Below are 13474 nucleotides of genomic sequence, written 5' to 3'. Positions count from 1 at the left end.
TATTGTTATTGTTATTTAGAATTTTATACATTTATGGCGGAAAACACTCAGGTGACTTGAAGTTCCGCTCTGAGACCCCCAATTTGGCCAACTTTCAAAATTGTCCGATATGCATGTGTGAAAGCTTTTAATCTCTATTATAGTCTCTGGGAAGAAAAATTTTGAAGAGGAGGAGGGCATTTAATTTTTTTTTTTTTTTTTTTAATGCAAAACCCTATCTGGAGGTGAGAGCACGCGAGAGCAGAATTACAGACGCCATGACTTTAACGAGATATTATCACGTACTTGTTTCCATCCAAAAACTCCATGTAGCATGTATCGCTAGCCACGTTTACATGCTGACTTTTATTCATACCGATTCAAATCATTCCGAATGGAAATTTCAGATCAGCTGTTTACATGTCACTTCATCTATTCCGATCCAGCGTTTACATGTGTCTGCCTTTATTCCGAAAGGACGTTTGACAACTGCCGTCTGACATGCGCAGATGAATCAAAACAAAGCGTCACGTTGCAAAACATGGAGATCGATCGTCGGAGTGCTGCTGTTTTAACTTTAACCCACTTGTTGTGTTTGTGGGATCGTATCCGCTTCTGCTGTTTTGCTCTTTTGCCTTGTAGTAGCCGCTTTTCCACCGGTTTCTAATCTGGTCAACGCTCCGGTCTATTCCGGCTTCGTGTAACCTCTCGTGAACTTTTTGAAATAGTTCACTGTTCCTCGTTTTACGCCCGTCTAAGCGAGCAATTATATTCAATTCTTTTAAAGTTTGAATTAAATACAATCTTTCCGCCGGACTCCAATTAGGTGCGCTGTGTTTGGAAGCCATGTTGCAAGTGACGTTACTTACGTCACAAAGGCTACGTTCATACTACAGGTCTTAATGCACGAATCCGATTTTTTCGCGTTTTTCCGACTCGAGTCAGGCATTAACTTGACGGTCTGAACGTTACAAGTCGCATAGAACTGGACCATTTCAAATCCGATCTGGGTCACTTTCGTATGTGGTCTAAATCCGATCTGGGCCACATTTTTCCAGACTGTCGCGGCGGTCTGTACTGTCCAGTCCCGCAAATCGGATTTCATGCAGCAATTACGTCATCAAATAGCGAGAGAGACGCTTACCATAGCGGTGCCGCTGTGCGTTATTAGCGCCTAGCTTGCAGTGAACATGGCTTTTGGGGAAGGGCTGAGCTTGACAACAGTCATAAAAAATAAAAATGGGTTGAGGATAAGCCTGAGAATGCTCAGTTTTCTCTCTGATCCAAGTGAGCAATATTTCAACATCGCCTACACGGCCGAGGTCGAGGCAAACTGCCCGTATGTGTGTGTGACGTGCATGGACCGTGCGTGCATGCTATCGATCCATATAAACTTTGAATATAAGCCTAAACGGGGATTATTTATGTCTGTTATTTGTGTCCTCCTTTTGAAAAGCAAAATATGATATCCCTGGAATGACGGATGACGTGTGTCATTTTTTTTGATGCTTCTGCGCATGCGGGTCATCTTGCTCAGGGCGTGTCGGACCGCAAATTAGTGCGCATGCGTAATACTTGAACGGTCTCAATGGATAAAGGCAGTCTGAACGGGCACGCCAAAAAAACGGATATGACAAAAAATCGGATTCGTGCATTAAGACCTGTAGTATGAACGTAGCCAAAGTGACGTCACCACGTCAGTACGGAGCATGTGCAGAAAGAACGCAACCAGACACCATTCCTCTTCCCTGTTTACATGATATAATTTTACTTCTAATCGGTTTGGGAAAAGGAATATTCCACCCCTGTGAATCGGAATGAAATTCCATTCGGTTTGGGCCTGTTCATTCCGAATGAGGTGTTTATATGGAACACATTCCGATTGTAATTGGAATATTTGGCTCCATGTAAACGTGGCAACTGAGTGTCAAGACACAGCTGTGAGTTTTTTTTTTTTTTGGGGGGGGGGGGGGGGTTTATGGGCGAAACACGGTCATATAACAAGGTTAATGATGCAGAAATCGCAGACATCAAGGAGTGGTGGAGATTTTCATTTTCATATATTTACCCTTTTAAATGTTTTTTTTTCCCTCAATGTTTCTATGTTTGAAACGATTATTTAATATATCTGAGAGAATGCGACAGTAACCCAAAAAATACAATTAAGCGATAGTTATGATGTAGATATCCGTGACGTTTTTACAGACACCATTTTTTTCATGGTGACATAATTTGTTTAAAAGTTTAAACTATGCGAGTGAATTTTTTTTAGTTTTTTTTTTTTTTTTTTTTTTTAAATGTCTAAATATTAGAAATCAATTGATGATTCTAGGCTAAAAATGACATTTTAAATGATAAATATAATTACCTTCATTTTATGGCCGGGTTGAAACAAAAGCGGTTGCGCAACGTTTGTAAACAGGGGTTTCCAGGGTAAATCGGACAAATTAAAAATAGTTCGGGGGCTTCATGCGCCATGAATCTGCTATGACATTGTTCTATCAAACGCAACAGTTGTTTTGCCTTAAAATACAGCAGTTTCTTTTAAAGAGAAGTGCAAGAGCAGAAACTGCTTTTTCAGTCATATCTGTTTTCCGCCTTATACATGCAATCCTAAAAATGAATACAAACAGCCCCAAGTAACACTCTAAAGTTGATCCCAGACCCAAGTAGTGTTTAACGCATTGCATGCCATTGACGTATGCAACCCCAAAAGGGTACAATAAAAACATTTCGAAAGAAATGATTTTGATCAATCACATTGTGTAATATGGCTCTTAAATTGTAAAATAAGCCAATATTTTAAAAAATCAGATTTTACAAGCTTTTTTTGTTTGTTTTTTTATTTCATAATGCCTTTTTATTTCGCGTCATTTTTCAGCACAATGAATTGTCTTATGTCAGTCCAATACCATAATTTCTGGACTATAAGGGACACCTGACTATAAGCCGGCACCCACCAAATTTGATAGATAGCCGCACTGGACAATAAGCCGCAGCTGTCCTCACTGTCCACACTTATGGGAAATTTACACCAAAAGACATTAACCGGTAACACTTTATTGGACAGCAGCATCATAGGACTGTCAAGAGACCAAATCAACCACCATGAAGCTTTGAACTAATTGGCTGCAAAGGCTCATCGCTTCGAGAAGCTTCATTCGGCCATCACTGCTCCCTTGGGGGAGACGGTCAACTTCTGCTGTCAAGGCTGTTGTCCAACATGCCTCCTAGCATGCATTGCGGCGCTCCAAGTGGAAATACCAATCAAAATTCATGTTCTGTTTCAATTATTTCTTCAGTTACTGTTTTCAGTTGTTTGATTGGTATTTGGTAATTCATAAATCAATGCCCATGATAGTCTTATGGCAGTTTTATGACGCTGCTGTCAAAGTGTTACCTATTAACTAGGGCTGTCAAAATTAACGGGCGTTCATTTTTTTAAATTAATCACGTTAAAATATTTGACGCAATTAACGCAGATGCCCCGCTCAGACAGATTTAAATGACGGTACAGTGAAACGCTCACTTGTTAATTGTGTTTTATGGAGTTTTGCCACCCTCTGCTGGCGCTTGGGTGCAACTGATTTTATAGGCTTCAGCACCCATGAGCATTGTGTAAGTAACTATTGACATCAACAATGGCGGGCTACTAGTTTATTTTTTTGATTGAAAATTTGACAAATTTTATTAAAACGAAAACATTAAGAGGGGTTTTAATATAACATTTCTATAACTTGTACTAACATTTTTCTTTAAAGAACTACAAGTCTTTCTATCCATGGATCGCTTTAACAGAATGTTAATAATGTTAATGCCATCTTGTTGATTTATTGTTATAATAAACAAATACAGTCCTTATGTACCGTATGTTGAATGTATATATCCATCTTGTGTCTTATCTTTCCATTCCAACAATAATTTACAGAAAAATATAGCATATTTTATAGATGGTTTGAATTGTGATTAATTGCGATTAATTACGATTAATGAATGTTTAAGCTGTAATTAACTCGATTAAAAATTTGAATCGTTTGACAGCCCTACTATTAACCCAAATAAATCAATCAATAAGCCGCACTGGAATCCCAAGCCGCAGGATTCAAAATGAGGGAAAAAAGTAGCGGATTATAGTCCGAAAATGAAGGTAAATAGGGCGGCGGAGTCGGGCCGTTCACCTCCAGAAAGCATCTCGTCAAAAAGAAACTTTTGCCTCGCTCGGGCCGAGGTCAAAGTCCTTCGTGACTATCCAACCGACCGGTCGGCAACTTCTTTCTGAAAGTAGCAGACTCCACCATCCAGCCAATTGCTTAACTGACTCGGCCGCCTTCTGTATTTGACTGACAGAAGACCATTCATTGTGCTGAGATTAAATCAAATGATGGAAAAGGACATGATGAAAAATGACTGTCTTGTAAAAGCCTTTTCATAATAAAATGGCCACATTATGCAATCTGTCTGTTATTTATCAAAGGGTATTTATTTCAATATCTTTTTCATTTGGACCATAAGCCGATTTTAAGGGGGGGGGGCAGCCCCACTCCGGTGGCCGAAAAGTTTGATTTAGAGCTGAAACGAATAAAAACTGATCCGAGTAATTTTATTCACCTCGAGTAATCGTTTATTTTGACAGCTCTAAGCATCACGTTTTGCTCGGACTACTTTTAATGCGGGACAGCGCGCTGATGTCACGTGCGTAGGGGAAGAAGCAAAAAAAAAACAAAAAACTTACATCAGCCGACAGCTGCTACAAACGACGCCGACATTGCTAAATACTGGCCCGCACGATGCTGCGTTGATAGCAGGTAGCGTCTGATGAGTCTCATAGAGATCACATGTATGTCGAACTAGATGCGAAATGACAGACTCGGCCGCGTCTGGGCAGCCTTAGTAAACAGCCGCCATCTTAAAGCAGTAGAGCGCTAAGCGCTAATAAAGAGCGCTAAACGCTAATAAATAATATTAACGTTACTGTCACTAGCTCACGCATACAGGCTTTAACATAACATAGCGTTGTGGAGTGATGAGGGTGTAAAATAAAAACTTAATAAAGCTAACTATCGATTTTAGCTCAGTAGTCATTGCTGGATAAAACACCAAGTAGCACTGGTCCCTAATGTGCTCCAATACAGCCTGTATCATACATTTATTTTGAACACTGCAAAAACTCCAAATCCTATCAGGATTTACAGTTTAGACGAACTTAAAACTTAACTAGAACTTAAAAATGGCTTGACACAAATAGAAATTCAATTGAAACACGTGGGAAAAAATCCTAACTTTTAAGTAATGTGTGTTATCAAGCGTAACGGCATTTTTAGGTATATATATATATATACAGGGTGACCCCCAAAAAGATTACACTCAGTTGACTGCTTGTTTAAAAGCCATTGAAACATATCTAAATAGGTTGTCATGGTTAAGTGATACATTAAGGTCACTCAATGCAGCTGGTCATCTCTCGTCTCTACAATTCCTGTGCTTCTGCAGAAAATGAAGAAAACTTTAGCTGTACCTGAATTGCTGCGTGCCGGTCTGACACCTACTGAGATTGCAGCAAATCTGAGAATATCCAGATGTGCAGTCTACAAAGTTAAAAAGAAGCTGAAAGATACTGAAACAGCCTCACCAAAACCTGGGTCTGGATCTGTGCGGACCAAAGGTGATATGTGGCCACCCCAGAGTCCAGATCTCAATCCCCTGGATTACAGCATATGAGCAACTGTGGAGGACAGTGCCTGTAAGAAGCCACAAACTTCTGTGGCAGCCTTGGAGAGGTCCATTGTTAGATCTTGGGAAAAGATGACAGCATCCTACATAAAGAAGCGTTCCGCAGGCGCCTGGAGGCTGTTGTGACACTTAAGGGAGGACACATTGAAAAATAGAGTGTACTGTACATGTTCTTTACAGTAATGAATAATTTGTGATTCAATTCTAATTCTAAGCTGAATAAACATGGCATTTAAGTTGTATTATTGCAGTGTAAACTTTTTTTTGGGTCAACCTGTATATATATATATATATACAGTGATACCTCAGCTCACGAACATAATTGGTTCCCAGAAAGTGTGTGTAAGGCGAAAAGTTTGTCTTCCGAACATTTATTTCCCATAAGAAACCATTCAAAGGAGAATAATCCGTTCCCAGGTCCCCATAAAACATAATTTTCTACTAAATAAGCCTTAAAACTACACAAAAATATACCTTATTTTATGTATAATAAATGTGCTATTGTATTGTAATTAAAGAAATAAACTGTACTGTATAATAAAGTCGTTTTATTTATTACTTCTTCTGCTCAATCGTAATTTTCTTTAATGTCTTCTTAGGCTTAACACTAGCCTGTGGTGGGGTCTTTTTCGGTCCCATAATGGTGTTAAATGGTGTTATACTTATATAGCGCTTTTCCACCTTTCAAGGCGCTTTACACTATCTCGCCATTCACCTACTGGTGACACAGCACCAGGAGCAACGTGGGGTTCAGTATCTTGCTCAAGGATACTTAGGCGAGTTCATCAGGGCGAAGAATCGAACCCACAACCTCTGGGTTGGGGGACAACTACTCTACCACTGAGCCACGCCACCCCATAATAGCAAAAGTACACTCAATATGGTCCAAAATGTCTATCAAACACAAACCACGTCCGCACTCAACGAAAGGGAGGGAACGAACTGGGACGCCATGAGCGTGCGTCAGCTTTTTCGTGGCGCTGTTCGACCGCGTGGTTTGGTTCGTCCGCCGAAAACTAGTTCGTCAGCAGAGACGATATGCTCGCAAATTTAATGTTCTTGAGGCGAAAAGTTCGTGAGCTGAGGTATCACTGCATTTTTTTTTTTTTTTTTTATAAGATCTAAAGTTTTTTTGAGTGAAAGCAGTGAATTAGTCTTTTTTTTTTTATTCTAATTACATCTGAGATGCAATTGTTAGCTGTTTTCAACAATATACAACGAAAATAAAGACACTGATTGACTGAAAATGGTTCAAGATTAGATGAAATGTCTTGTTTTCTCATGTATATTTATAATTGCTCTTCACCTAAAAATATATTTGTTTTATCCGATTACTCGATGAATCGATAGAATTTTCAGTCGATTACTAAAATATTCGACAGCTGCAGCCCTAGTTTCATTGCATGTAATTGACTTTCCTAAATATGATTTTATAATGAAGTATTTTCTGATAGTGTCTATAGCAATAAAGCAAACAGCAAAAAGGAAAGCGATGAAGAAAAAAAATGATAATGGGTTAAAATTCTTTTTCGAACAGATCATGTGACTATTGTAACGATACGAGCAAATCGTATCTTCGCGTTCCATTAGTCACGTCTACTCGTCACAGCGTGCGCGCGGAAGTCAGAGCTAGGCGGCGAGCTCGAGACGGCTGAGAAATTGCCCGCCGGTGGACAGTTCCTGTTGACGATGCCTCTCTTCTGTTCTGTAATTGCAGATCTGTCAGTAAAAAATGTCAACCCTTTCATTTGTCTTATTCAAGAAACCCACAAATACAAAGTAACACAACTAGCATCTGAGCTTTGCTTAGCCAAAACCACCTGAGGAACAAAGAAACGTCCTTTTTTCCGACTTGGAAGCTTTCAAAAGCGACAGCAGCTACTGAGCAAGAACCGAGGATTGAAAATGTGGACCGTGAAAAGCCAGAGAGCACCGCCAAAATGGTGAGCGGAGTTTCAATTTGCCCCACTAACTGTACAACAAATTTTGCACCCTTCCAATATTTTGCTACCAAAGCTGTTGTGGCGGTGGGTGAATAAGCCCTCTTTTATATTCAATTGGATTCTCAATGTTATCCACAGGTGCTAAATAAACAAGTAACATCGAAAACATAAATATGGAGTAAATGAACGCTTAACGACACGGCGAAGACGTAAACGGTGAGAGTGCGGCGGTTATTGTGTGCAGCTAACGTGGCAGGATATGTCTGAGGAGAACTTCTCTACATGTCAGTCCGTGATCAAACCTAAGTAAATAGTCCTTCATTTAAAGAAAGTTTGTAGTGTTTACTTTGTAACCGGGGCCATTTTTAACACAAAGTTGCAATTTCTGAAAACTTGCCGGCGTGCCATATTCAACGATCTTGGCCAAAAGGAAAGCTGTCCTAAGCAGCCTGATTTAGAATTCCCCTAAAAAATGATGGGAAACAAAGAAACACTTATTTTCAACTTATTATTATAATTATTCTTGGAAGTTAGTTTTATTGCTGAAACTGTGTTTCGGGTTGATCAACATGTTGTGCCCCCCCCTGTCCTAAAAGTCAAACCCCGCCTATGTTTTGGACCCTTTCGGGGTTCCATATTGACCGTGCTAGATGTCCGATTCAAAATAGATTTGACAGCGCTAGATGTCCGTGGCAACCACTCAATACAATGGTTCCCAGCAAGGGTTTTTTGGAATCAATTTATGCACGAAAGGAATGTTTTTTGGCCCAATTTTTTCCCCTTACAATCAAGTAAAACGCTCCTAATCCACTTTTAAAGATGGATGTTGTAGAAATGAGCATCTCGATGCAACATTCAAACTAGATTGGTGAGAGTAGGATTTTGTCCACCCGTGGTTATCTTTTTGGGGGAGAAATGAGTTCCAACCTCCAGTTCTTTGATTTTCTCCTCAGCAGTCTTCTGCTTGGTCTGGAGCTGTCGCGCGATGTCCTCCTTGGACTGCAGGATGAACCTGAAAGGATGGCCGGATGAGTTACGTGCTTTTGGGGGGCAGGTTCGGTTCGGTTCGGTTCGACTCGACTCACATGCGTCCGACGCCCTCGTACATGCGCGTGTCGTCGCCGAGCGTATCGATCTCGGCGTGCGTGAGGTTGGCGTGCTTCTGCACGTGCGTCAGCTGTTCGATCTGCAGGTTGGCCAGCTTCACCTTCTGCTGCGTGTCGATCATCTTCACCTGCAGCTCCGAGAAGGCCTAGCGACGCAAATAGGCCGCAAACCATCAAGAGCCCTCGTACGACACTCGGGAGTGCAAAAACGTGGCCACTCTACGGTTCGAAAACCGAACCTCGGGCTGGCCTGCCTCTGCCGGCCGATGTTTTGCTGAAAATTAGCCGCCCCGCGTGAAATGCCCCCCCCCCCCCCCCCCCCACGGAAGCGCCCACACGTCACTCGTACAAACAGCTTTTTCTTACCAATCGATGGACACAGAAACTACTTTCTTTTACCGTGAATATATATTATTTTACTCTGCTTGAACTAATAAATATTGTATTGTGAATATGTATTGTTTTGCTCTACTTGTACTAATAAATGTCATACCTGTGTGAGTGTCATCGGGATATGGTCGTGAAAACCTGTAGAGTAGACCAATACATTTCTGTTCAAAGATGGTTATGTGGCCCAGTCCACGATTTGTTACCAAAATACATTTCTAGTATTTTGTGTCATTTATTTATTTAAAACTGATTTTACAGTCGTAAATCCATCACTGTAATGCGTCCATGAAAACATTTGACGTTTTCAGCTCAATAAAGCCTCATAAATAAGCGCTACCGTCAGGGGGGACAATTTTGGGCACAACACCGGCCGTCCGGCCTACTTCCTCGCTCGCCTCCCGTTCGTTCGGCCGGCAGCGCATTTCCGCCCCAATCGTCTATTTTCCTGATTGGCCGCTCTCGAGATCGCTCGACGAAATGGCCGCGGTTTGTAAAAGTCGACAGCGAACCTATTCGACTGGCGGGTGGCGTCAATTACCTTCTTTAATTCCAGATCGACGGGCGCCGCCATTCTCCCCATCGACGAGGTAGGGCGCGCAGGCGCAATGTACCGTCACCTACTTCCGGCTGCCGCGCAGGCGCAATGTACCGTCAACTACTTCCGGCTGCCGCGCAGGCGCAATGCACCGTCACCTACTTCCGGCTGCCGCGCAGCGCTCATTGGCACACGTGACGTTGTTATTGAAAGCGCTTTCCAACAGAGCAGTAGAAAGAGAGTTGCGACACTCTTTGATCTCGCCGCAAGTGGTCACGTGGTTCCTGTAGGGTTGTTCCGAGCACAAATAGTGGTTTTCAATGGAACCCACAGCGGTCATTGCGACATTCAGGGGAAAATGGATCAAATCGCGTATCTAAGATTATGTCATTGCATTATTGCAACATCTATTTAAATGCTAGTTTTACATTTGGAGGGGTAAGGCGACAACTGAAAACTATGTCAACTGTTACGCAGAAGGGAACTTTCCCATGTGGAGTGAAAGTTTCCCGTTTGTGCTAGCACTAGCATGGGAAATGGACTTTTATATTGAAATGCAAGACGATGATTTAGGTTTTTCTTTTTTCACAACTATTATTCTGTTTTTCAGAGAATGTCTAGCTTTCCTTGATTCACCTACCTGTGGTAATATATTAAAGATAACACCAAGTATAACATATTTTGTTCCCAAGTTCCATATGGCACATCCTAGTTTGTTTCGTCGCATTGACATACTGTAGCTATATAAACACTTATGTTTCCCAAAAAGTTTGAGGTCACGACTTTTAAATTCTATTTCCCACTTTTCTTTACTGTTGTACTTTCTAATGCTTATATATAAAAATACGTCTGTGTCTGTACATATTCCTTCCTATTTTATAGACTGTTTGACCTGAAATACCAAGAAATTACATTTAACAAATATTACCCACTTAACTCAAATGTTGATTAGCAAAACCAAACCTATACCTTTTGAAAGGCATTTTTCATGTAGTTTGGACCCAAGCAACACAAATAAATAAATGATTATAAGACAGGAACAAAATTGTATTATTGGTGAAATGTAAAACAATAACAATGTATTACCCTTTGATAAAGAAAATCATATTTTTTATTGAACAACGGGCCAAATTGGTGTCATGGTTCATTGTTAACACCTAGCATTTTATAGATCAGTGGCCTGTGATGATGGTTGGGTTACCCTAACCCTGTGCAGCATGGTTTCCCCAAAGAACAAGAGCAACCAAAAAATGGATGGCAATGGTCAGCCGTCAAAACATGAAATAAAAGGCTTTTTGAATTTTTTGCTCTTCGAAAAATGGGCTTCGTGCCCACAGCCAGCAGGCACCGGCAGCTGTCCCCAGCAGAAGCGGATCATGAAAATGTAACCTAAAGAAAAACATTCAATTAGTTTTCTATTATAAATTTTCGTTTCTTATTTGTTGACATCACATTTCAATCTACACACATCTCTAAAATATAATCTTGTCAAACATTTTGGTGTAAAGAATACAGGTTGTCATGCATTGACTTGGTACTCTTCCATGAGGGTGATACCTTAGTTCAAAGCTTACAAAATCGAGCTAATAAGCACGCGAAAGCCGGTCGTCTACCAATACAAATACCGATGAGTGTGGACGTCAATAAGGGTCTCTAAAAGAGTTGACCATTTCAAAGAGGTAGCGACTTCATGAATTTATCCCTGGCGATACATTCCCAGTTAGCAGAGTGGGCTTAAAAAGTAGGAGAAAATCGCTTGTCACCAAGATAAAATATACGTATGATTACGCCACCCGCATACAAATAAAGCTCAACATATACATCATAAAGCGCTTCTGACAGAATACAGACTGTTGAAAATTCAAAAGGACCGTTTTTTTTTTCATCAATTTACCTCCAAATACTGTATATTTGACAGCCAGCCATTTGTACAAATGCGGTCCGCCCTCGTCGAAGCCATGTTTGGAACTAACCGAGGCTCCACTTCCCGGAAAAGCCGGAAGTAAAATGGTATAATGAATCCCTATGGGAGTGTCGCGACCCTCTTTATATGCTTTCCAAATGTCACCGTAACCCGGAAAAGCCGGAAGTAAAATGGTATAATGAATCCCTATGGGAGTGTCGCAACCCTCTTTAGATGGCCTGCTTTCCAAATGTCATTCGTGTCACGTACCAAAGCTAAATCATAGCTGACATGACACGGGAAACGGGGCCGATTCACGGGCCTATATTCAAAAACGTCAAATATTTCCAAGTTGCTCCCGACCTCAAACCAAAACAGGCCCCTACCTTAGTCATATATGAGTCTCCATGAGCAGCGGCATCCAAAAATTCAAAGTCGTTCCCTTATAAAATCCAGATGAATTGTTTTATATATAAGTATAACCCTAACTTAAAATGGCTATAACAGTCTCAGATTTTGAAGCAGATGCACACAAAAAAAATCACCAAATGCGGAGATAATCACCTATAATTTCAGGATCAATAGCAATATTTAACATATACGCTTTTCACCAAAATAGCAACTTCATTTTTTAATTTTTTTTTTTTACTGCAAGTTTTCAACAGCTAATAAATCACTGAATTTAACATCAGAAACTTAATACCGGAGGAAAGCAGCAGAATCAATCATAAATAATATGTAAATAGATTATTAATACATTCTATATACAATCACAACTTATTACTATAATTATCATGATACACTATGTACCGATAGCGGATGAAGCTAGCGGCCGCCTGGCGTAAAAGTAGCTTTCCTGGTGAAAATTCTTGTGAATAAATGCTTAAATCCCCGAATTCTTCATAGATAGTACAATACTAGAATAATACTGATCATAGTCAGTATAAAATAAACAATGCAGCAGCAGCAGCTAGTAAACAACATGTATGGCCATCAAAGCATAGCACATAACAACATTGATTGTAGGCTTCTTCCTCACGTCTCTTACGTTCTAATGAGGCAACATCGTGTTACTTTCATGGAACACGACAGAAACCGTGCAGTTAGCGTTTATTTTACGTATATTGATGGAGTACAATGCTACTATGTTAGTGAATGAGGCTAGCGGCCGCCTTGCGTAAAATGAGCTTTTCTGGCAAAAAATCCTTGAATTCTTTATACAGTGTAGGAATGGTTCAAAACATTATTTGAAATCATCATTCTTGATTTAGGGGGAAAATGACCCATTTTTTTTAGATGCATGGGCTTAATAAGAACAAATGGCAATATTTACGTACTTCAAGTAAGTGGAATAATCTGGCGGATTCATCTGTTGACTAGTCTTTAACACTCAAAACGAGATAGGGAAAATTATTTGACTAGATTTAAGAAGAATGATCTGATTAAGACGTCATAAATTTACAGCGTACTGAATGCATTACTGACCGGCTGACTTCTTGTGACTGCGGTTTGGTGCATGTTGAAATGATCGTCTAACCACTGTGCCATCATGCTTACTTGACATCACTTGTCCAAATGTCTGCTGTGAAACTGATGTGATCGGCATGTTTTTCACCAAGAACGGCGGTCGTATAAACTGCATTATTTTTTTATCCGGGTCTTTGGCTCTCGGGTCATTTCGGTAAAAAAAAAAAAAAAAAAAAAAAAAAAACATCTCTCGTCCGGCATCTCTTCCCGCCTGTGCCCATCGGTCCGTCCGGCCACCAAATTAGCACCCGCGTCAGGCCACCGTCTGGCCGTGCCGCTCGACGGAGACGAGTGGCGGCGGCTACGTTCGTACCGGATATCCGCCCGCCCCGGCCGGCTCGCCGCGCCTTGTTCGGGGCCT

General features: G+C 40.8%; 1 protein-coding gene across 2 annotated transcripts in view; it reads right to left on the bottom strand.

Moving 5' to 3' along the window:
• Nucleotides 1-13474, bottom strand: part of pfdn1 (prefoldin subunit 1) — a 14297-nt gene extending 823 nt beyond the window's left edge. Inside the window, exons 1-4 of one of the 2 annotated variants that reach the window (XM_057820334.1) lie at nt 13072-13474; nt 9252-9286; nt 8738-8904; nt 8580-8664 (exon numbers count right to left, since the gene is read on the bottom strand). In XM_057820334.1, the coding sequence (XP_057676317.1) occupies nt 8580-8664; nt 8738-8904; nt 9252-9286; nt 13072-13300 (516 nt within the window). In that variant the 5' untranslated portion in view covers nt 13301-13474. Of the gene's footprint in view, nt 1-8579; nt 8665-8737; nt 8905-9251; nt 9287-9686; nt 9833-13071 lie in introns of those variants that run through there. The other variant, XM_057820335.1, reaches the window with a different exon arrangement.

The sequence above is a fragment of the Corythoichthys intestinalis genome, chromosome 18 (assembly GCF_030265065.1).
Source record: "Corythoichthys intestinalis isolate RoL2023-P3 chromosome 18, ASM3026506v1, whole genome shotgun sequence".
In the NCBI taxonomy this organism is placed as follows: Eukaryota; Metazoa; Chordata; class Actinopteri; order Syngnathiformes; family Syngnathidae; genus Corythoichthys; species Corythoichthys intestinalis.
This window is presented reverse-complemented; position numbering and strand designations above follow the sequence as displayed.